Consider the following 25158-nt stretch of genomic DNA (forward strand, 5'->3'; position numbering starts at 1 on the left):
TAACATACTGCTATTAAATAGAGACCAAATGATGATTCTGTGGCTATCTGGTCTTTGGAGTGGGAATTTTTATACCTGCAGAGTGCCCAACAGTGCTGGGATAAGTCTGTCACATTTCCTTTCTTCAGGAAGCTCAGATAGAAGCTGCTCTGTATTACAGTAACTGTGAGATGTACTGAGAAGTACTTTTGTATGTATTTGCTAATACACTTTTACCTTTTCAGCCAGTAAAAAAGAAGAAAATTAAGCGTGAAATAAAGATTTTGGAGAATTTGAGAGGTGGTCCCAACATCATCACACTTGCAGACATTGTAAAAGACCCTGTGGTGAGTATAGTCGTTGTTAACTAGGCTTGCCAGGGCTCAGGGGTATTGGGCCCAAAATACAACTTACTTTGTTCTGTTTTTACTACCCTACCATTAAATATTGCTTTAAATGTTCTAAATCAATTACACATTTAACCAGCTTAGTGTTCCTGCTTTGAAGGAAGAGAATTAAAACATGTGCACAGATATGTACCCACAAAATCTGTTATTCTAAGAGATTGATACCCTTAAAAAACCAAATGTGTTGAAATCTAGTCTGCAAACCTAGGCCTAGGGCCAATGGGCAGTAGGAATATTATTGGGTCCTCTAGAGCCTTGGGAGTTTTCTTCAAAATCCTTCCAAAAATAGCCTAAGTGTGGTAACAATAAGAGTGGACAAGGTTTCTTACTACTGTAGCAAAGGCTGCTACATTCCTCACACAAAGACCACAAGCTGTAAACTAAAGCTGCTTGGACCAATACTAATGCATTTTCCTTTTTCTTCCCTTAGTCACGAACCCCCGCCTTGGTTTTTGAACACGTAAACAACACAGACTTCAAGGTATAAGCAACCATTTCCAACTATACAGAACATCTTTTGGGAACGTTGGTATAAAAAGAGCTTGCTTTTTGCTTGTTTTAAAAAGAATGTTTTGCTGCTAGATTGATTGATCAGTGCTAAAAGCAGTATTTGTTTTCCATGTCTGGATATCTTACACTTGCATCTGTTTAGTGCTCTTTGAATAACTAGTAAGTACATTTATAGCTAGCATATTTATTATTGATTTAATAGTTTCTGCTGGTAATCAGACTAGTGAAGGTGACAGTATATGCTGAGTTTAGGTTCAAGAGAGAATAAATTGTTTCTGTAATAGTAGGGACTACATGCATATTTCATAAGATCTTAGGAACTTTGGGCTCTTATTCTTTTTCCTTATTCTTCTGTTGGATATTGAACCCAGGTCTTGAGTGTTTAAAGTGCCTGGCAGTTCAACTATCATTGAGATGTATCATTGTACTCCCCTAGGGTATGGATCATAAAAGATAATGAGAAAAGGTCATGTAAGATTTTGCTATAGCACAAACATGGACAATACATATCTTTTATTCAAACAGTTCTCTGTTCTGGTATAACTGAAGAATGTAGGCACTTTCCTCAAGTACACATTTAATAGAGTTTGACTTGACTTTGCACAAATCCAGTGTCTGAATGTTAGTATACTAAACAGATGGTTTATTTTGTTTGATAAAAAGAGAAAAAAAAAACTATTTTAGGTATTTTAGAATCAGAATAATAAACTCAAACTTCCAGAGAATGCCACTCACCATTTAAAGGGAATTAGTTGTAAAAAATAATCTGCAGCCTTTTTAGAAACTGGAAAAGTTATATTGCAGATGTTTGCAGTCTAGGGTAACCCTACACTGGAATAGTTCTGTTCTATTGGCTCAGCAAATCTGTCTTTACATTTTCATATCCCCCTGGTGATGGTAGTACCAAGTGTGTAGGCATAAGAAGAACATTTCACTACTATAAAGATTGTCTACCAAAATGCCTTTGAAGGAAGTTAGAAGGTAAATGAAGAGAAACCCTCGGTGGTAAAAGTATACCAGTGCATGTTGTGTCAGTCGTATATATAGGTAGGTCCAGCATCGCATTATAGCTTCAGTGTGTATTTGTGTTATTCTTTACCTTTGCATGTAGAGGTGAAGACTTCAAGAGTCTCTTGAAAGTGGAGAAATAGCATTTGAAAAACAAATCTTGGGACCATGGCGAATGAGCCAGTTTTTAGTTGAAGTTACTATTAATTAGGATGAGAAAAGTGTTAGCTTAGCATTGTTTTATAGCTTAAATAATTTCATTTGTCTTTAACAGCAATTGTACCAGACGTTAACAGACTATGACATTCGATTTTACATGTATGAAATTCTAAAAGTAAGTAACTGTAGGTACTAAGTATTTTTAAATTGGTCTTTGCTCCGTTGAGAAATTTATTTGATAGTAGAAAAACCAGGGGGTTAACTTTGTAATGTGTGCTAAACTCAAGGAGCTTCACCAGTATTTGTAAACTGTTATAGTATCAGACTTTTGGGTAAAGTCTCAGTAATGAAATGAGGTGCAAAAGAACTGTAATTAGAACATGTGGGTTTTATGCGACAGGGCCTCTTAAGCAAGGGTGGCCTTTCTTGGTGATCCTCCTGCCCTAGCTTCCCACATTCTAGAACTCGCAGTTATCACCCCACCACACCCAACTTTACAATGCCCCCCCCCCTTTTTTTCTCTTTTGGTTACAGTTTTTATCCTGTGATGCATGCCAAACAGGGATTTTACCGATTAGCTGTTTCCCCAGCCCTAGAATGCCTTAAAGAAAACTGGGAGTGGAAGTGACAGTGTGAAAACAACTTTTTTTTTTTTTCGGTGCATTGGCTGTCGATGTACTTTATTTTACTTAGGATTCAACAAATAACAGTAGCCTAGTAGTGCAGACTTTCCTGTAATCCCAGTATGAGTACTGCTGCATGTTCGGGGCCAGCCTGGACTACAGAGTGAGACTGTCAAGAAATAAACAAGATTAAAGAAAGATTCTTGAATTCAACCCTCAGAGTTACTGTTCTAAGGACTGTAAATTTCTTCCTGTAGACTGTTCATTACAGTGGACTTTGATTTCTAAAGTGAGATCACTCAATAGTTCCAAGATCAGCTTTATAAGGAGAGAACTGCTTAGTTGGCTAAAATTTCTTATGAATATAGGTTTTAATACCATGCCAGCTGTTTAAGATTTAAAAGTATCAAAAGAAAGCTAGGCATGTTTGCACATGCTATTGATCCCAGCACTTGGGAGGCAGAGGAAGGCAGAACTCTGGTTTCGAGGCCAGTCTGTTGTACATAGTGAGTTCTAGGCCAGCCAGAGTTAAGTAGTGAAACACTGTTTCCCTTCCCTCCCTCCTCCCCCCAAAATAGCATCAAAAGATTATACCTTCAGAGACATTTGATCTTCTGTTGGCTCATGTGGAAAGCAGGACTTAAAGCTGTAGACATATTTTGCCCAGCCCCGCAAACTAGAATCACAGGTTGTCCTAGGAAGAACAAGAACTTACGTAGCTAATGGCAGTGGTTGACTAAAGGCCAGGATTGACAAACTCAAAGGTGTGTTGCTCTATTCTCTTTAACTTAAGCTTATGAACTGTATTCAGATTTGAATGATGACCTAGATCAGGGTTGACAGATTTCTTTATAGGGCTAAAGTCTGTGTCCTGCTGTTCACCTCTGCTGTTACTGCAAGAAAATAGCCGTGGATGGTGTGTATACACAGTCATAGTTGTGTGCCGATAAAACGTTTGTATAAACAGGCAGGTGGGGATTCACCCCCACTCTCAACCACTGGAGAAATTACTGTTCTTCAAACAAAGTGTTGGTAGGCGAATTTTCTTCTGAGGAGAATGTGTTTATAGAAATAATTTGGATAAGAAGTTGTACAGTTGCTGAAGACTTCAGGTCTTTCTGAACAGAAAGGATGCTGAAATAAGTAAAGAGCAGCACATATCTATAATCCCAGCACTCAGAAGGCTGAGGGGGGTAGGTTGACAGAAGTCTAAGTAGCTTGGCTACAACATAGCAAGACCCTGTCTTTCAGAGAGAGAGAGAGACAGAGAAATGGGATGAGGTGACATGATTTTGTAACTTGAATATGATATTTGACTCTATGAACCAAGTTTTGAGGAATAGCTGAGAGCAACTGTTCCTGATTCCCTGATTTCTGGATTGTGAGGTTAGAAAAAAAACTGACACGGAAGAAAAAAACAAGTTACTTAAAACACTGACTCATGTAAACAAATTTTTCTTTTTTGCAGGCCTTGGATTATTGTCACAGCATGGGGATTATGCACCGAGATGTGAAACCCCATAATGTCATGATTGATCATGAGCACAGAAAGGTAATGTCATAGCTGAATTTCTTTTGTAAATTCGGTAGAGAGTTAGCAGTCCATCTTCAATACTTATCCCTATTGCCTTAGTCCTTAGTACCTGTTAGATACTTGATAAAATACTTGTTCATACTTGGGCTGAGTGTGGTGGCACATGCCCTTAATCCCAGCACAGAGGCAAGGGGATCTCTTGAATCCAAGGCCAGGGTGGTCTACATAGCAAGTTTCAGGGCTATGTAGGGCTATATACTAAGACGTTGTCTTAGTATATAGAGACCTTGTCTCAAAAAATAAATAGGACCAGACAGTGGTGGTACAAGCTATTAATCCCAGAACTTGGGAGGCAGAAACAGGTAGATCTCTGAGTTAGAGGCCAATCTGGTCTACAGAGCAAGTTCCAGGACAGACAAGGCTACACAGGGAAAACCTGCCCTGAACAAACAAGTAAATAAATAAATGGCCTGCTTTGAACAACTAAATAAATAAATGAGTAAATAAAACACATGCTTATGAAGTTGATAAATTATTCAGAACACGCTGCTTTGGTAGCAGAGATCAAGAAGCCTTTACAAATGCTGTAATAGCAGCATGCTTTGTAATATTTCAGATTTTAGTGTGTGTGCGCCTGTGCATCAGTACGCCTAGATTTAAAAGATAGAGGTCAATGTCATATGTCTTCCTCGATCACTCTCCATTTCATTATTTCAGACAGGGTTTCTCACTGAACCTCAAACTGGAGGAATTTGCTAAATCTCTCTGACCATTGTCCTCGGGAATGCCCCTGTCTTGTCAACCTCTGGGATTACTGACACATGCTATCACACATAGTTTATAACATAGGTCATGTGGTTAGAACTCAGGTTTTCTTATTTATACAGCCGACAGGTGCTTTATTAGCTGAACCATCTCCCTATTCCTCTGGACCTCCTTTTTTATTTGTGTGTGTTGAAACAGGGTCTCTCTTTGTTACCCTGGCTGTCCTGGAACTCACTGTGTAGACCAGGCTAGCCTCAAACTTATAGCAATCCACCTGTTTGCTTCTGCCTCCTGAGTGCTGGGATTAAAAGACATGTGTCACTATGTATATATATATTTTTATTCTTTCTCCTCCTTTTTTTTGCTTCCTTCTCTTCCTGCTTTTGTTTGTTTTTGAGACAGTTTCTCTGTGTAACCTTGGCTGTCCTGGGTCTTGTTCTGTGGACCAGGCTGGCTCCAAACTCACAGAGATCTACCTGTTTCTGCCTCCTAAGTGCTGGGATGAAAAGTGTGCGTTACCATACCTGGAGTGATAGAATCTTTTTTAAAAATTCATTATTTTGTGAAGGGAGGAGTGGGGTTGTGTATATGAGTTTGGACATGTGTATACCATGGCATATGGATTGAGCTCAGGTGTCTTTTTTTTTTCCTTCTACCATGTTAAGTCCCAGGACTTGAACTGAGGTCATCAACCTTGGTAGAAAGTGCTTTTAGCTTGCTGAACTGCAACCCAAAGCAGTATCTTGTTATATATCAGAGGGTATCTTTGAACTTCTGATCCTCCTGCCTCTATCTTTTGAGTGCTGAGATTACAGTGTGTCTCCATGCTCAGTTTATGTGACACTGGGAGCTGCACTCAACATGTCAGTGTATGTGTGTCAACCTTGGGTTTCTTCCTCTGGATTCATACATCTCTGGTTTTTTGTTTTGTTTTGTGTTCTGTTGTTGTTGTTGTTGTTGTTGTTGTTGTTTGAGATAGTATCTCTTATTGGCACCTGGTACTCACTAATTTGGTAGCTGGCTAGCCAGTGAGCTGCATGAGTCATTCCCCCTGCCATTATTTCTGCAGTGCTGTGATTACCAATGTGTGTGCTACCTTGCCTGGTACTTGTTTTGTTTGTGTGCTGAGGTTAAAACTCAGGTTCATATCCCTTTTTCGTTTTGGTTTTGTATTTTGAGACAAGATTTCCCTGTGTAACTGCCCTGACTGTCCTGGAAGTAGCTCAGTAGACCAGACTGACCTCACACTCACAAATATCTACCTGCCTCTCCCTCTGAATACTGTGATTAAAGGCGTGCACTACCACCGCTCCGTGGTTCATATCCTTTTATGTCAAGCACTTTGACTGAGCTTTCTCCTCATCCCTGACATTCATCTTTTTACACAATGATGACTGTTGTAGACTTAAAGGAATTTAGGTGACTAGTTAATACATTTTCTGACACATACCTTGTAACAGGTAGTTTGATGCTGGAGGTACATGAATGAACAAAGCAGACAAAAATGCTTTTCCGAAGAGGTTACGTTTCAGTCAAGTGTGGTAACTAAAGCCATTATGCAAGCAGTCTCAATACTTGGGAGACTGGGCTAGGAGTTCAAGGCCAGCTTGGTTCTATATAGTGAGAACCTGTTTCAGGGAGGTATTGGAAAGGGAAGGAAGGATGGTGGGATCAGTGAGTAGGCAGTGGCAGATCACAGAAAATACTTTAGATTTAACTAAGGAATATGTTGTGATTAGTTAGGGTTTCTATTGCTGTGAAAGAAAACTATGGCCAAAAGCAACTCAGGGAGGAAAAGATTTATTTCAGCTTATAGTCCCACAGCAAAGTCCATCACTGAGGGAACCTGGAGGGCAGGAGCTGAGGCAGAGACCATAGAGGAATGTTGCTTACTGGCCTGCTTTCTCAGCCTGCTACTACCAATCCAGGGCCCCTTGCTGTAGAAGGGGATGGCTAAGTAGTACCATCCACAATGAGCTGGGTTCTCACATATCATCAGTCAAGACAGTGCAACACAGGCTTGTCTGCCTGCCTGTCTGCCAGTCTGTTAGGACATTTTCTCAGTTGAGACTTCTTCCCAGATGACTCTAGCTTGCATTAAGTTAAAATAAAACTAGCCAGTACAGTGTTTTATAGCATGTTTTATAGGGTCCATTGGAAAAGTGACAATTTTAAGAGTACTGGACTGGACCCAGCACTACAATGTTAAGAAAAAGATTTATTCCAAGAAGAAAAAGAGTTTCTCTCCCTGAGTAAACTAATAAACTAGGGCAGACAGCAGCACATTGTATTTTCTAATTTGATTTAGTGTAACACTGAGTGCCTAGACATTTATCAGATTCCTCAAACTTCCCCTTCTGCCCTTTCAGATGCTGGCTACAAGCCCCCAGGTTGTTGTAGCTGCATTTTTGAACAACAACAACTATTACTTTTTTACCCAACCCTTCTCTGGTTCAATTTACTAAATATTTCAAAATTTAGGTAAATAGATTTACTGGTTTATTAAAAATGATATTATTACACGCCAGGCCATGATGTCTCACGCCTTTAATCTCAGCACCCAGGAGGCGGAGGCAGGTGGATCTCTGTGAGTTTGAGGCTAGCCTGGTCTACAAGAGCTAGTTCCAGGACAGTCAGAACTGTCACACAGAGAAATCCTGTCTCGAAAAAAAAATGTGCTGGGATTAAAGGCATGCCACTACCACTGCCCGTCCCAAAACACATTTTTATACAGGTTTCTGTGATCTAGTTTAGGAAAGAGAAACTCAGTTTCTGTTGCTTACCTTCAGAAAAAAAAGAGAATGGGCAAAATGAGTACATAAGGGGGAGTTTTACAGTTTTGCTGTCTGAGGCCTACACTGTACCAGGAACTCAGGCTAGGAATGTAGCTCAGTGCCTAGGAAGCCCTAGCTAGGGTCAAAGGCTAGCACACAAAGAAAAAGGCAAAAACTTTACCAAAAGTATATTTATCATTTTAGAAACTTAGAAAATATAGGTATTGTGGAAATTAGTCAGAAGCCACGGATAAAAAACAATGTATGTATATTAAAATCATAATACCACAATATGGCATGCTGGAATAGCAGCATGACTAGAACTGAGATAGAAAGGAAAGAAGGAAATGAGGTCAGGGGAAGAGAACCTTCAAGTCATGTTTTCCCAGACCCTTTCTCTGAGGGCAGGGAGCGGTGTCTGGGCAGAGTGCAGGCATGTTGAAAGTTCCCTGCGTGTGTGGTGAAATCGCTAAAATGAAAATGCGATGGTATTGCAAAGTGCTGGCAAGGATGTGAACACCTTGTTGCTTTCTCTGGAGCACTCCACTGTTGGGATGAGAGTAGATGAAAGATGCTATAGTTATATGTGACTTGTTCTCCCTCCCACCCCTTTCAGCTAAGGCTAATAGACTGGGGCTTAGCTGAATTTTACCATCCTGGCCAAGAATATAATGTTCGAGTTGCTTCCCGATACTTCAAAGGCCCAGAGCTACTTGTAGATTATCAGGTAAGAAGAGAATGGCAAGTACAGTGTTGTTCCTGTGCTTATTTAGCACAGAATTTACAGAAATGTCAGTTTGTGCTTTAAGTAAACCATTTATTATATCTATAGCTATCCTTTTTAAGGTAAAATGTGACAAATACATGAGCTGTCTTCTGTAATTTGTTTTGTTTGTGGTAATGTTAAATTATGGTCCTAAATTTACCAAAGCAAAACCAGAAGATAACCAATAAAAGATTATCTTGATCCAGAAGACATGTTGTAAATAACTTCTAATCCTGCTTTTAGGAGATAGAGGCAAAAGGATTTTGATCAAGATTCGATCGATCCCCAGTACTAAAAAAAAAGAAAAAAACACAAGCCAATAACTGGGTAAAAGAAGTCATAAAAAGACTGAGAAGTGGTACATGAATGTGTTATTGATGGTTCACTGTGAGCAAAGTGATTTTTAAAATTCTTTTATAATATCTATTGTATCTGGAAGTGACAAGTCTGGGAATTCATGTGATAACAATGTTTTCTTTAATACAGATGTATGATTATAGTTTGGATATGTGGAGCTTGGGTTGTATGCTGGCAAGTATGATCTTCCGGAAGGAGCCATTTTTCCATGGACATGACAATTATGATCAGGTGATGACATGTTATTCCCACTAAGAAATTTATTGACGTAGTTAAAAAATTAACCAGATCTGCAAACTCATAAGAAACTTCAGTGGGGTTGGACTACAGGTGAGCTCCAAGCCAGGCTGGGCTACAAGCTTTAAAAATTAAAAAATCACGCTGGGCGGTGGTGGTGCATGCCTTTAAACCCAGCACTTGAGAGGCAGAAGCAGGCAGATCTCTGTGAGTTCGAGGCCAACCTGGTCTATAAGAGCTAGTTCCAGGACAGGCTCCAAAGCCACAGAGAAACCCTGTCTCGAAAAACCACAAAAGAAAAAAAAAAATTTAAAACCCATCCAGATGTGGTACCTGGGAGGCATGTGGGCATGTGGATCCCAGAGTCCATGTCCTGTGTCATGCCCCACCCCCACTCTCCCACGCATGGTAGCTCATACCTTTAATCCCATCACTCAGGAGGAAGAGGCAACAGATCTCTGTGAGTTAAAAGCTAGCTTGGTCTACACAGCAAGTTTCAGGACAGTCAGAGCTACATAGGGTGAATTTGTCTCAAAAACTTAAAAAAATAAAAACAATTTTTTTAAAAAATATAAAGTACAGTTGCCTCATAACCCCCAATCTCACCTCCAAGTCCAATTCTTAATGCACAGTGCCTGATCATTGTCTGTTTGTTCACTGGAGCCGTACATTTTAATCTTCAGACATCAGAGTCTCCCCCCTCTCCCAGTCTTGTTAATGTTTGTTGCTTCATTGTAAAGTATGTGTGTAAAATGCTCTATAAAATAGGTTCTCTATAAACGTATATATGCTCTATAAAAATATGTTCAGGACTAAAGAGACAACTTAGTGGTTTAGAGGGTTTGTTGCGCTTGCAGGTGACCTGGGTGTAGTTTTTAGCACCCACATCAGTTAGCTCTCAACCAGGTGTAATTACAGTTCTGGGTAATCTGATGTCCTCTTCTGGCTTCCATGAGCACAACACACATGTGGTATACATACATATATAAAAAGGTTGCTTTTTGCTGTTATTGTTGGAGGGGTGTTAAATAGTTTTCAAAAAATGAAGCTGGAGCCAGGCCAGGCGTGGTAGTGCACGCCCTTAATCCCAGCACTTGGGAGGCAGTGTGAGTTTGAGGACAGCCTGGTCTACAAAAAGAGTTCTAAGACAGCCAGGGCTGTTACTCAGAGAAACCTTTTCTCGAAAGAAAAAAAAGATGAGACTAGAGAGATGGGTCAGTCACAGTGGTAAGTCCACTTTTTGACCTTGCAGAGGACCTGGTTTCAGTTTCCAGTACCTACACAATGGCTAACTGCAGGTCCAAGTGCTCTAACCCTCCAGGTGATTGGCCACTCCGGGCTCTAGGTATACATGTGGTACATAGACATACATGTAGACAAAACACCCATACACATAAAATAAAAATAGAACTCCTTTAGAAGAGAGGAAAATATTTTCTTCCATGTGTCGGCTTATATTTAATAGTGCTTTGGTCATTTTCTCTATATAAATTGTGTTTAGGTGTATGTATCTATCAATAGAAATGTAGGTGGTACTTTGAACTAATTACAGTTGCCCCTTAGAATTTAAGGAAATTAAACTAAATTAGTGGTGATAATAGGAAGGTATTAATGTCTAGTTCTCTTTGGGCAGAGTAGACGTTTTGTTTTGTTTTTTGAGCCAGGGTATCTCTGTGTAGCCTTGACTGGCCTGGAAAGCAGATCTGCCTTCCTCTGTTCCCCCACCCCTCAAGTGCTGGGATTAAAGGTGTGTGCCACTAAAGTCTACAAAGAGGAATGCCTTCAGACAGCTCATTGTCTATAGGCAAATCCAGCAATAGAAGCAATTGACTATAGTAATGTAAATGCAGAAGTGTGGCAAGTTCCAAAGAAGAGATGTTGTCGTTTGAATTGTGACAAGGAAAAAGATGGGGGGGGGGACGGGACACGGACGGACTCTCAAGGGGAGAAAAAGGCAGAATAGCTGGACTTTTCTAACATTTTCACATTGAGTTGACTTAAGGACTTTATAGGAAATACTCCTGCTACACACCAACATTTGAACTGAGCATTAAGGGACAACATTTATCTTAGGGTATATTAATACCGTTTATTTAATTCATTTATTATTGGTTACTGATTTGATCATACAGTATGCTTGTGTTGTGAGCTTTGTTTTTCTTTAATATTAGTTGGTGAGGATAGCCAAGGTTCTGGGAACAGAAGATTTATATGACTATATTGACAAGTACAACATTGAATTAGATCCACGTTTCAACGATATCTTGGGCAGGTACGTCATACATACACAGAATTTGTCTGTGTTTTGGCATTTTGGTTCCTTGAAATTGTCTTGTTCTCTTTGCCAAAAGTGTAAGGTGTCTGATCTGGAGCTGCAGGATACTGTTTGAGCACACATGACAACATCAGATTGAATGGCCATCTGTCCAAATTGAGATAGAAAAGTCCTGAGTGTGATGATTGTAGTCAGAGGGGTCCTGTGAAAGGAATTTAAGTAAGTTTGGGTCTAAGTAGAAGAACCCAGTTGGATCCAACATTGATGCAGTTTGTGTCTTAAATGTTAGGACTTTCTAAACAAAGAGATGGACTGATTTGCTGACAGCTGCCTGGCAGTGCTGAAGAGACAGAATAGGAATATACTGGCCACTTCATACGAGGACACAGATATTTATCTGCCAAGTGGCAGAACTGGCGAAGAATGAAGATAAAGTATTGGCTAGCTCAGGCCCTGACTGCTGCCCAAGAGCATTAACAATCTCTCAAGTGTGTTTCTTCAAAGGGGAAAGACCCAGGTTTCTCCTTGATGCAACATTGTTATTTCCAGTTGCCTGTTAGGAGCTACCTTCTATCTGTGGGTGTTACCCCCTTGAGAACAGGAGTAGTAAAAGACTGTCTTTTGGATTTTATCCTTCTTTGCTTTTGTTCTGTACCCTGCATCCCATTTCTCATTTCTAGCTTTGCCTTACAGACACTCTCGTAAGCGATGGGAACGCTTTGTCCACAGTGAAAATCAACACCTTGTTAGCCCTGAGGCCTTGGATTTTCTGGACAAGCTCCTGCGATATGACCACCAGTCACGGCTCACTGCAAGAGAGGCTATGGAGCATCCTTACTTCTGTGAGTCCATTTGTGTAGCCCTTCACTGCCTAACGGATTATATGAGGCAGAGGAGAATTTATGTTGTAAACAATGTTCTGAGTGTTATAGATCAGATCTGGAATCTAGTAGCTCCTACCAAAAAGTTACTTCACCCATCCTGAGCCTCATTTTCTTCAGCTGAGGGGCACTGTCAGCAGTTGACATGCAGAATTACTGGGAAGAGAGATAGGGATATAGCCAGTGGTAAAACACTTACCCAGTACATGTAAAACCTTCAGTTTAATCCGCAGTGCTACCAAAAAAGGACATGACAATGTTTTAATGAAGTTTTGCTGTCTACCAGACATGTGGTTCATGCCTATAATCTCTATATTTCTGAGACCTAGACAGGAGGTTCACCACAATTTCCAAGTCAGATTGGATTACATAGTAAATTCCAAGACAGGCTGGGTTATAAAGTAAGAATCTATACAAAACAAAGCAGAATTGTTGCAAAGATTCTTGTCTATAGACATTTATTTTCCTACCAATTCCCAGTGGCTGCTTTGGCCTGATGGAATATAATAGGTCTTGACCTGTTCCATCTCTGCCAATCATTTGTTGGAGAAAGCCAGTGAAATTTACAAGTCTTAACTATTGTATAAACCATTAAAGTTCATGGGTATATAGCCAACTATGATAACTAAAACACATAGGCTGGTTGGTATGAAGAGTAAAGTCTGCTTATAGCACTAACCTACATAGGCAAATAGCTTTGGCCCATTCAATCTCCTGCTCTGGTGGACCAATTCACTGCTAATAAATTGTTCTCTTAGCCAGGTTAGATTGTATTATCTCCATTAAACATTCATTTAACCGTCATTATTTTTAATTTAGCTCTATAATGGATATTTTCTTATCATCCTACTGTTGTGTTCAGACTTGATTTTTTAACCACAGTTCTACAGGCCAGGTGTTTCTTATGCACTGTTTATTTGGTTCATGGTGATGGTAGTTGCCACTGTATGTTCTAAAAGTGATACAGAGTATAAATTAAAGGTAAAGATTGAAGGTAGCTACTCTTATTTCTCCTCAGCTGGTTTAGTACATTAAGCAGAACAAAATCTAACTTGATTATCTGTTTTCTAGACACTGTTGTGAAAGACCAGGCTCGAATGAGTTCATCCAGCATGCCAGGGGGCAGTACACCTGTCAGCAGCGCCAATATGATGTCAGGTTGGTTGATTGGTAATTCTCTTTTTAGAAAACTTGGGAAAAAGTTACTGTTCTTAGTTTCAGTTCCCCCTTTGTGCCTTTCTTAGAAAATGGTGGACATGGATAGGTGTGAGAACATTGACGTGAATTGTGTGGGAGCCAGAGGTCAGCCCCAAATGTGGTTGCTAGGGAGCCATCGCATTGTTGTTAAGAGTGTGTTTACTTGAGTGTATGCCTATGCACCACAACACAGGCTTTCTCCCAGGGACACACCAATTTGGTTAGGCTAAGTGGCCAGAGAGCCCCAGTGATCTGTCTTTTTCCCCATCCCCAACCTTAGGTTTACAGTGGTACCCCTACATGTAACTTTTTATATGGGTGCTGGGGATCAAAAATTGATCATATTTTATATTTGGGTATATAAAATCTGTGCTACTAAATACTCTGGATATATTTTAGTGACACTGTCTTGAGTAGGATATCAGTGGTGTCTCCCCTTCAAATCTCCAGTATCCCTACAGAAACGTTCTTGCAGAGACTTGAATTAGCAACAGATCCTGAAGAACAAAGACATATGTGTTTGTTTGTTGTGATTGCTTTTTTTGAAACTGTCTTGTATATAGCTCAAAGAGACTTTTCACTATAGACTCCTTTAAACCTTTTGTATTTTGAATCATGTACAAAAATCTCCTATATTCATGGTTTTACTTACTCAGCATCCAAAAATATAATTTGTCTGAAATCTATCAAGAGAAAACATATTCATATAACTTTTGTTAGAGTTTTTGTTAAATTATTTTATGACTGTGCCTAGTTTATAATCTAATCTTTATTATACATATATGTATGTAGAAAAAAACATAGCATATAAATACATAATATTGGGTACAATCCATGGTTTCAGGCACCCTAGGGCCTTGGAACACATCCCCTACAGATAAGGGGCAGTCTTGTATTTGGGGGAGAGAGAGAAAACTGGCTAATTGAGGGCAAGCTGACATATAGTTGTAATAAATGGAGAAGAAATCAAATCACATTCATAGTATAAAGTCAAGAATTTGCCTTTCTCCACTAAGTGACCATTGTAGATTTTTTTTTAAGAGCATACCTTTTTTTTTTTTTAACTTTATGTGCATTGGTGTGAAGGTGTCTAGATTCCCTGGAACTGGAATTACAGGCAGGTGTGAGCTGCTATGTGGGTGCTGGGAACTGAACCTGGGTCCATCTGGAAGAGCAGTCAGTGCTCTTAACCACTGAGCCATCTCTCCAGCCCTAACCATTGTAGAATGACAGTTGCCTGAAGTGCTGTGCTGTTTAGTATGGTAGAAACAGCCCACACAGCTATTTAATAAAAACTGAGTTAAATTAGTATTGAGTCTTCAGTCCTTGTAGCCTTGTAGCACACTTCAAATGTGTGCTAACCACATGTCTAGCCAGAGGTTACTGAGAAAAGGTGGGACGCAGAGCAGAGAGCCTCTAGACACCCTGCTGATGATATCTGTGCATAATTGTCGGTTAGCTGCCTGCTAAATTGATTAGGACTTGTTGGTTTAACTGGGATTTGTACAGATTAAAGTGTGCAAAAATGTAGCCAAGAGAAGTCATGAAGAAAGAATCTTCATTGTGTTAACTTTTGGGGAAAGTTTTATGGAAAGTTTGCTGGCTGTAATTGGTGTCTCTGGCTTACTGTTGGCTGTTCTTTCAGGGATTTCTTCAGTGCCAACCCCTTCACCCCTTGGACCTCTGGCAGGCTCACCAGTGATTGCTGCTGCCAACTCCCTTGGGATGCCTGTTCCAGCTGCCACTGGCGCTCAGCAGTAATGATCCCCATCTATCTCCTGATGCCTAAGCAGAGGTGGGGAAGTCCACCCTCTCCTTGATGCAGCTTGCGCCTGGTTGGGAGGGGTGAGAAAACTTCAGAAGCACCGTGTCTGAACCGTTGCTTGTGGATTTAGTAGTTGAGTCATAAAAAATTATAATAGGCTGATTTCTTTTTTTTTTTGTTTTGTTTTGTTTTTGTTTTTTAAACTTGGACTTTTCATAACTCAGGGTATTCCCTGAAAAATTACCTGCAGATGGAATATTTCATGGACAACTTTTTTCTCCCTTTCCAAATTCAGTTCATCACCACTAAAGAAAAAGATAAACTGGCCTCAATCCCAGCTACTGTGTTTGGGTGGAGATTTCTTCCCCTTCCCACAATGCTCTCTCCACATTACTACACTCTTGGGGCACAGATCTCATGCTCTTCCCCAGAGATTAGAAAGTGTAGCTTATCAAGGGAGGTGGGAAGGAAATAGTTAGGGAGGACCCAGTCTATCCTGAACATTGTTCTGCTGCTGGTCACTTCATCACCTTTCTTCAGGACTGCGTCCATGGGTTAGTCCAGCTCTGGTGGAGGTGGATCTGTCTTCGTTACATCAAGATGTTAAAAGTCTACCCGACTTGCAGACAGATCCTAAAGCTTCTTTTCTGATTGAATCATGTCTTGCTGACCTAACCCTAAATCGTTTTTAGTTGAGTTTAAATCTGTGATAACTTTCTCTCCTGGGCTCCTGCTTTGGTCGTTCCCTTTTCATCTCCTCACATGCTGTGCTTCATAGCTGGTAGGAGAGGGAAGGCAAACTCTTTTTCAGTTTTCTTTGACTTGGCCATTTTGAAGTCAGTTAGTTATGGGGCATAATTTATTGCTTTTTAAAAAAGAAATACTGTCCATGTAAGTTTCATGCTAGTACTCTTAAGAGCTAACGGGTGATGTGGCCACACTGGGTTTATTTTAAGCTTTGTACTTTTCTCTCCTCCTACCTTGCCCTTTCTTCACATGCCATCTAGTGAGGAGACCTTGCTCTCAGAGTTGTAATTGTATCTGAGAGGCAGGAGCAGAGCCACCATCTCCAGTGAACCAGAAATGGTAGACCTGTAATTGTGGGAAACTATCAGTTCTCTTGTTATGGCCCTGCCACCCCTCGCTGTGTGTATATATATAAAACTTTGTCCTTCATATGTGAAAGATCCAGTGTTGGAATTCTATGGTGTAAATAAACGTTTGGTTTTATTTATCAAGGGTAGATTTAAGTTCCCTGTGTAAAGGTCTCGCTGGGTGGGTGTCTCACATTCAAACCTGAGGGGACTACAGCCCATACCATGGAGGCTTCCCGAGGGCCTCATTTTTATGCACCCCTCGTTCGACCCATGGTACTGGGCAGGGCAGAGGCCTTAAAAAAAGCACCACAAGCCAAAGCGTCTCTGGGGATTAAGGATCCTTTGCCATAAAACTCATTCTGTGTCTCAGCATTGCAGGGATTGGGGATAGGACAAGTCGCCAGTTTGTGTGTTTGTGTGTGTGTAAAGTGGACTTTCCACTGTAATCCAGCCACCTAAGTTTATCAGGTGCTTCACTGAGGAAGCCTAGTTTTTTAAGCACAATAGCAAATCATCAGCTCTGTATTTTCTCCTGTTGTTTCATTACAGTAGCTGCCTATGGGGACTAGGAAAAAAAATCTTCCAACATATTTTAAGGCCTAAAATCTTAGTTCCCCATTCTCCTACCTTTATAGACTCATAAGCCTTTCTCACCTGGCATCATAGACAAAACATAATTGTTTGGGGAGTTGGATTTAATTAACTTACCTAACTTTGTAATCCATCTTGGCTTTAGTAACTTTATCAAGGTGGTGGCTTTAGCAGCTGTAATGATGAAAGTAGAGGATGCTAATGCCTTTCTTAACCTTTCTCAACCACAGGGAGAGCTAGAAAGAAACTTTCTGACTGCAGAGTGATTTTTCTTCTTTTTGGCCACTTGCAGTGACTATTTATTGTACTTGATTCTTGTATACCCTAGCGTGCTGTGAGGGTTACCATGTTGGATTTGTGCGGAGCTGAAAGTACCAGGTGTGCTAGAGATGCGGTTTGTGATTATGTTTGCACTGGATCGTGATTTGAACAAGACACTTAGACTGAATTCTTTCTTTTGAGGTGGAGAGGAAGGTTGTAATCAGGACTCCACACCCTACTCACAGCTCAGAAATGTAGATGTGTTTGAGGCTGCTGTGGATAGCTGCAGACGGCTGGGCCTCCTCACACTCATCACACCTAGTACAAGAGCTGATGGTGAATGCAGAGGACTCTGAAGTGCCACCTAAGAGCCCTGTAAAATAAATAGAAATGGAAAAGAAGCAAGGAGTCACGCAGAAATGTGGAGGGTTTTAAAAGACCTGAGTGGGTGGTGGGTAGGGAGGGTCAGGGTTTACAGAGTAACAACTTCTGTGTTGTAAATTACCTCATCTGTACACCTTGTATTGGGACACTATTTCTCAGCACTTCCTGTGTCTGCATTGCTTAGATGGTGGGAAATGAATGCCAATATAAAACAACTGTGTTGGCAAAGTATTTTTTACTTTGTTTTGAAGTGTGCCCTTCCCCTCTTTAAGTTTAAAGTCAGAATTCCCCTCTTTGGTTTATTGGTTGTAATTGTATTGTAATTGGTATGACTAAGACATAACTGTGCTGGGAAGAAGTTGTGCCATGAAGGTCTTTAATTTTTTTTTTAATAAAAACATTTAAATAAATGAAATGTCCCTGTAGCCTGAGCAATATGCTTCTCCAACCGACATCGTGTGTAATAAAGGATGACTTAGTTTTCGTGTGATTTGAACTTAATACTGGGTTGGTGAAGATGTTAGGTGGGAGAAATTGGTATTGGTGGTAAAACTCTAAAGTCTGAGAGTTTTGACATTGAAGAGCTGTGGAAGGGATCACGGTGATTCTATTTCCTTTACGTCTCTGTCAAACACATTGTTACTAGGTATATCACATATCATCTGTTAGATGGGGCCGCTGTTATTGGCAATGTGGTGAAGATGTATTTATGTCAGGTGTTTGGCACTGACCTTATTCCTCTGGTTAGTCCTTGATGTTTCCTGTGTCAGCAGTTCACAGTACAGTTTGGAAGAGGCCCTTCCATCTTCAGGACCTATATGCTCTATGTGTTTTAAGGGAGGAGAAACTAAATTTGAATTGTCTGAGGACTTGCTTGCCTCTAATAACTGACTTTTTTTTTTTTAAAGAACTTCTGAGTGGTACTTAATTTTAAAAGGCCTGTGGAAAGAGCTTGTTTTGGGGGGAGGGGTGCAAATGTTGGTTAAATGTGTTATGATCCCTGTGGACAGTCAGCCTTGAAGATAGCCTAACTATGGAGGCTGTTTTGCAGTTTTAGAGACCTGGGCTGGTGAGCTGTGGGAACAGGTAACTGTCAGCCAGTTGAGAAAAGTCCTCACAGACAGAGCAGACCCCATTTGCTTCTCACTTAACCGTAGTTGTAAGAGCTGGAGGATGCTGGTATCTTGGATTTCTCTTTTGTCTTAGATCCTCACTGCATAGGATTTTATAGCTCCAACTTTGAGCCGGGCCGTGGTGGCGCACGCCTTTAATTCCAGCACTTGGGAGGCAGAGGCAGGCGGATCTCTGTGAGTTCGAGACCAGCGTGGAACTTTGATTATTAGATATTGAGGAGCTAGGTTGAGATGTAAGAAACTGTCATGTAATACAATTAGAGTTGATCATTTGAGCAGATCCTGAAAGATGTAGTTTTGTTCTCATTCTCCACAAATCTCACCATCAGGTTTGAGTGGGTCTTGTACTCACAGGTCCTTTCCTGCCTTCCTGCTGTTTTTCTTCTTAGTGGTATAGTTTTAAGGAATGTCCCTGGTTGTGGGTGATGTATACCAAAGAGGCTGGCTAACTTCTAGGACCATTTCTTTCCTTTTTTGTTTTTTCAAGACAGGGTTTCTCTGTGTAATAGTCCTGGGTGTCTCCTAAGTTGTGAATAAAGGTGTGCACCATAGCGTCCAGCCTAGAACTATTTCTTGGTTGAGAAAGAAGTTAAATTAACCAGAAGTCTTTGGGGTGACCCTTCCTTCCTGAGAAATTGGGTCTGAAAAGTTGGATCCTCATTTCCCACCCATGTGGAATTTCCTCTCCTTGCTTCTACTGTTGCCTTTCTTTGTCTGGCCACTTGAACCTTCTTTGTATTATTTTGTTGATATAATTGTCCTTTCTACTTGCAAGTTAGCTCCCTGGTGACCTTATTTGTCTTACTAAAACCCTTTTTCTAAAATGTAGGCTAGTGTCTCCCAGTATTGAAGAGGGCTGAATGGAATAAATAACATAGTGCTTCCTAAGTGGCTGGTTCCTCGCTTCCACTCCATCCTCTGCCCTCCACACATGCAAATAATGGAAATGCCATGACAAGGTGCATCTCAGAACCTTGTCCTTGGGTCTCTAGCTGTAATTATAAGCCGGAGGCCAGATTCAACCAGTAGGACAAGAAAATGGCTATGGCCCTAGTCAGTAAGTGAACGAGACGAAGCAATAATTCCAACCAGTGTAGAAGATTTGAACACAGAAATTTGGTTTTGATATTTTTGCTGTTGTTTTTGTTTGTGTGTGTGTGTGTGTTTTTTTTTTTTTTTTTTGGCAGGCCCTCTAGTTCCCAAAGCCTAGCACTGCACTTTGCTGTTCTTCCCACTCTTTCTTTTTACATTCTGTCACTCTGGCCAGAGTAGGGTTCTTGTTGACCACCTTGAAGTGGCCCTGCCCTGGACCCTCCAGGCTCTTCCAGAATGGCTAGTCCATTCCTTAGAGGAGTGGCTACAGGGATTGAGGATTTCTCAGTCAATAGCATTTGTGCCTTACTCACTTTGACCAGAATTATCTTCTTGACAAAGAAGGGGAGAAGGGAACAATAGTAGCTTCCTAAGCCACCCTGTGATTCTCAGCCATATATAAAATACTTGTACCAGAAACCCGGAAAGTTGGGTGTTAAACTTCTTGTTGAAAAGGCCTAAACCTCTCACAGTGACTCATGTAGTCAGTCCAGGCTGGCCTGGAACTCAATAGGTAGCTGAGGTGACCTTGAACTCATGATCTTGCTTCTACCTCCCAGGTGCTTGTAGGCAGACTTTTCTGTCCCACCCATCAGTTCCCAATAACTGACATGGAGACTTTATATTAATTATAAAAACTCATAAATTTTAAATTAATGCATTTATATTAATCTACATTCTGCCACATGGTGGCATCTTGAACCTCTTGTTTCCTCTCGATGTTTAGCTGGCAGCTCTTGACTCTGCCCTTCTTTTTCCCAGTGTCCTTAGTCTGGTTCACCCACCTAATTTTATCCTCTCCAGCTTTTGATCAGTCAGCTTCTTTATTAAGCCAATCACAGCGACATACATTCACACAGTGGTGGTATTAATCTCCTCCTCCACATCCCATTCTGTATATTCATATCCATTCCTTTCCTTGCTCCCCAGCAGAGGTTCATCCTTATCTCCTACTTTGACTATCTTCCCAAAGTGTATATATTTTTAACCATTTATTTTTATTTTATTTTGAGATAAGACCTCACACTATAGCCTAGGTTGGCCTGGAACTTAATATGTAGCTCAGACCTTGAACTTGCCTTTAATCTTTTATCAACAAATATGTTTGTGTTCATGAGCCTTGGCCTATGTGAAATAATTTGAAGCAAGAAGTAGATACAATCTTATGTGTAGAAATATCAAATAGGAAAGTGAGAATCAGGGTCATTTATATGGAATAATTCCAACTGGTCTGTTTTTTAATTTCCTAGATTGGAGATTTTAGCTTTGTATTGAAACCTAGGATGTGTAAGGCTCTGGACTCTCTAGCACTGCAATAAAATAATAAATTGATTAATTATGTATGGGAATTAAGGATTTCATGTCAACATGGTAAAAGGAACTAATTTGTATAGGTTATTACTACTCCAGATGCATATAAACACCTCAGTTTACTTGAAAATAGAAGGCCAGATTAAATAAAGGGAAATTCCCACTTCTCAAAGGAAGTTAGGATTTACACTGAGGAACAAATGCATACTGAAAACTAGCTAGAAATGAGCCTCAGAGGATAGGGGCTTGTGTTGGCAGAGAGTGCGTGCACCTTTTGAGGTAGAAGCTGAAACAGTCCCGTGATACTTGTCGAGGCTGCCTTTCGGGGAACATCTGGAAGAAAACAAAATCTTAGCTATAATTGCCTCTGGAAAATGAGGTTACAGTAGCATGGGAAACCCTACTAGGAAAAGGCCCTGAACTGTGAGAATCAGAACTATTCTTGGCTTCTGTTTCCTGAGTGTACAGCTGTGTTTTCAAGGAGTCCCCGCGCCCCTTCTGCTTTGTTAAAATAAACTCTCTTTTTGCTTTTGTTCCCGCTTTATACTCTTGCATCCACATAGACTTCTAGGGCAATTGGTCTAGACTAAGTTCAGCCAAGCAGCTGTCCTTCAGGGTTAGCCTCTGCTGGATTGCTCATCTCCATTTGGATCAGATTCACATTTGTTCCAGGTGGTTCCTTCTGAGTCACATCCTGAACTAGCTGCCTGGGACATGTTATCCATGGTGAACTGCAGAAGCACAGAGGCCAGATGAAGTCACACAGGTATGTGCCACCTTGTTGGCCTCAAGTCGTCAAGCCCGTCGTCAGTGAGACAAGGACATACATAGACCTCACGTTGAGAGAACTGTAGGAAGTAATATGGCAAAGGATATGATACATAGTCTTATAAGATAGTGGGAGAACTGAGACCACTAATGCAATCAATCATGCTATCTCAGCAGAAACTGAAGCTGTCTAACCGCTGATGACTCAGGAGTGAGCATTGTGGGTAATTTTAATCATTTGAAGTCATACATAAGTTCTATCTATAGTCATCCCTTTGTATTCATGAAGTACTGGTTCTAGAAGCGAAGCCCCCCCCTCAATCTGTCTAACCTTGAGTTCCTTCTGTAAAATGGCCTTGTAGTTAATTTCATACATTTCCCACATACTTGTAAGCCACCTCTGTATAGTATCTAAATACAATGTAATGCTATGTGGATGGTTCCTGTAAGGGAAGACAAGTTGTCCTTGTTCAATCCGGAACTAATCATTTTCTTTTAGGGGATTTTCAGTTCTCATTTGAGTGGATATAGAACTCATAATTACAGAGGACCATTATATATGTATTTATCAGAAATCCTTGTACTTTTTGTTTGTTTAAAAGAAAGGTTTGTTCTTAATTATGTGTATGGATATGTGCTTATGAATGTGGATGCTTACAGAGGCATTGTGTCCTCTTGAGCTGGCGCTGCAGGGGGTTGTGAGCCACTCGACATGGGTACTAGAAATTGAACTCAGGTCCTCTAGAAGAGCAGTGTGAGAGCTCTTTGACTATTGAACCATCTCCAGCCTTCTGTGTGTGTGTGTTTCTTGACAGGGTTTTAGCCCTTGCAGCAATCCTGCATCAGCCTCCTGAGTGCAAGGATTACAAGTGTGAGCCTCCACACCTGACATAATTCTTGTTTTCCAACAATTGAAATCAGTTCCAAGTTTGAGGCTTCCTGGCCAGAACAACATGAAGTCTTGCTACACAGAGAGCTTCTGCAGTCTAGGAGTGTTATGTTTTGGGGGACGTGGTTACATGTGCTTTCACTTGGTAATTATTAGTTAAACAGTACAATATGATTGGCAAAATTGTAAGGGGTTCAGATGTTAAAAGGTTTTAAAAGAAAAATGGGAAAAGCAAAATAAATTCAAAATTGAACCAACGCTAAGAGCATGGGGGACGTTAACATAAATCCATCATCCGGTTAGCTGTGAGGAGAACTTGCAGCCGTCATGACTTGTCTGACCAAAATTAGAATGTCACAATAAAGAACTAGTGTGGGAAGTGTGGGTGTGGTAGCGTCCATAACAGGATGAACAGTTTAGAAGCACTCAACACTTTATGAGACGTTATGGCTAAAATTGAAAAATCAACAATTAGTTCTTTATGCATGTTGTTTTGATATTTTTATTGTTAACATAGTAGAACTATGTACTTGTAACACTGTATTGCTCTGGTTAAAACATAACCAAATTTTAATAAATGGATATTTATTTTGAATACATTCTTTTCCACCATTCCAACTGCCAAATTTCTTTGCAGGCCACCATCCTGGTGCCTCAGTTATCACAACTAGCACTTTTTTATGCCATCCTGTTTCCAGATTTGTCCTAAACTTTCCAGTCAGAGAACTCATTCAGAAACAGGTCTTTTGATTATTGCTTCAAAGCTTCTCAATTGTTTCCCAATTGCACACAGTTTCTGCTGTCTCCCAAAATACTACTCCTTATAGACAGTGCCCCACTTGAAGGGTGGGAGGGATGACCAACTTTCTCTTCTGGGACTTGGGTAATTGTGACTGAGAGATAGGCACAGGAGAAGTCTTATGGAGAGCAGAGGTCAAAGGTAAATAGAGACAAGCATGATGTAGAAGCAGAGATAGCTGTTGGTTGACAGCTAATGTGAATACAGGTGAAAGATGGGCCCCGGACCTGTTAATGTTTTCACTACAACCACACAAAAACTAGAATGTGTCTTTAAAAATCTGTTAGAAGGGATCTGTGAGAGAGACAGTCACTGTCCTTTGTCCCCTACCACACAAAAGGCCAAAATAGAAAGGTAGGATACCAAGTACTCAACTGGAAGAAAACAAAACCACCCTTCATAGGGACAGAAATGCATACTGGGTCTACAGCCCCAGCTACAGAAGGGCAGGCTCTCTAAGGAAGCCACACCACAAGTCCCAGGAACACAGTGCCTGAAGAAGACTGAGTGGGCCTCAGGACAGTGCTCTAGACCCTCTCAGTGCTGAGCAAATGAGCATTGTATGATATATACTAATAGCAATACTGAGAAGGACAAGGATACAAAGCCTTTCAAGGAAGATGCCAGTATAAGACAGAAAGAAGCACAGTAGGAGAAAAATCACTGCACTCCAAGTCAGCAATGTCAGAATGTGAAGCCTGTGCATGGGATTTCACCTCAGCAGCAATTAACTGAACCCACCCAACTCAACTCCTGCACGAAAGGCCTAGCAGAAGGAAAGGCATGCCTAACTCCATACCTGAAAGACCTTTTATTTGAATTTCTGCTGTCCCAAACAAGATAACAACTGCACTAACTTTGTAGACAGTAGACGTGTGGTGCACTTCCAAGAAGTAGTCTTGCACATTTAGACTCTGATGTTAGTGCTGAAGCTAGTAAATAACGAATTAATTTGATAAAGGACTTGCCAAAATCAGCACGCAAGCTCAAAGGTGTAGAGACAAGGTGGGGGTGTAATTAAGTGGTTGTAATCCCCTCTCCCCCATTCATAACTTCCAGGACACTTGGAGACAGGTAAGATGACTCAGCAGGTAAAGGCACACCTGTTGCCAAAATTGAGTCCCAGCCCCAGGTGGAAAGAGAACCAGCTCCACTGTCTGATATACCTACACTCAAATAGAATCAGATTCTGAGTTTTAAAAAGAAAATAGGGGTGTTGTAAAGTGCTTGTTGTAAAAACTAATCGTCAGTTTGCTCCTCTGGATCCTCAGGGAGGAGGAACCAGCTTTGCAAATTATCATCTGACCTCCATATGCATGTACCCACATACTTTATACTTAGTAACAGGCCAGATGCTGTGGTGTACCCCTTTAATTCCAGTACTTAGAAGGCAGAGGCAGGCGATACAGGGATACAGAATGAGACCCTGTCTCATTAAATATATGCTAGAGGCTGAAAGTATGGCTCAGTGCTTATGAGCCCTTGCTGCTCCTGCAGAGGACCAGGTTGGTTCCCAGCACCAGTGTGGCACCTCACAACCTCCAGTTCCATGGCGTCAGAGACCCTCTTTCTGGGCTGTGAGGGCTTCTGTACACA

At 40.8% G+C, this 25158-nt stretch overlaps 1 protein-coding gene across 2 annotated transcripts in view; it reads left to right on the plus strand.

Annotated features, from left to right (window-relative positions):
- Csnk2a1 (casein kinase 2 alpha 1) overlaps positions 1-23360 on the plus strand; it is a 49622-nt gene extending 26262 nt beyond the window's left edge. The window contains exons 4-14 of one of the 2 annotated variants that reach the window (XM_013352245.2): positions 225-326; positions 817-867; positions 2179-2238; positions 4155-4238; positions 8376-8486; positions 9012-9113; positions 11291-11391; positions 12088-12236; positions 13347-13433; positions 15118-15267; positions 17388-23360. In XM_013352245.2, coding sequence (XP_013207699.1) covers positions 225-326; positions 817-867; positions 2179-2238; positions 4155-4238; positions 8376-8486; positions 9012-9113; positions 11291-11391; positions 12088-12236; positions 13347-13433; positions 15118-15233 — 963 coding nt within the window. In that variant the 3' untranslated portion in view covers positions 15234-15267; positions 17388-23360. Of the gene's footprint in view, positions 1-224; positions 327-816; positions 868-2178; positions 2239-4154; positions 4239-8375; positions 8487-9011; positions 9114-11290; positions 11392-12087; positions 12237-13346; positions 13434-15117 lie in introns of both variants that reach the window. The other variant, XM_005363185.3, reaches the window with a different exon arrangement.
- Positions 23361-25158: the final 1798 nt, after the last annotated feature.

The sequence above is a fragment of the Microtus ochrogaster genome, linkage group LG8 (genome assembly GCF_000317375.1).
Source record: "Microtus ochrogaster isolate Prairie Vole_2 linkage group LG8, MicOch1.0, whole genome shotgun sequence".
Classification (NCBI taxonomy): domain Eukaryota; kingdom Metazoa; phylum Chordata; class Mammalia; order Rodentia; family Cricetidae; genus Microtus; species Microtus ochrogaster.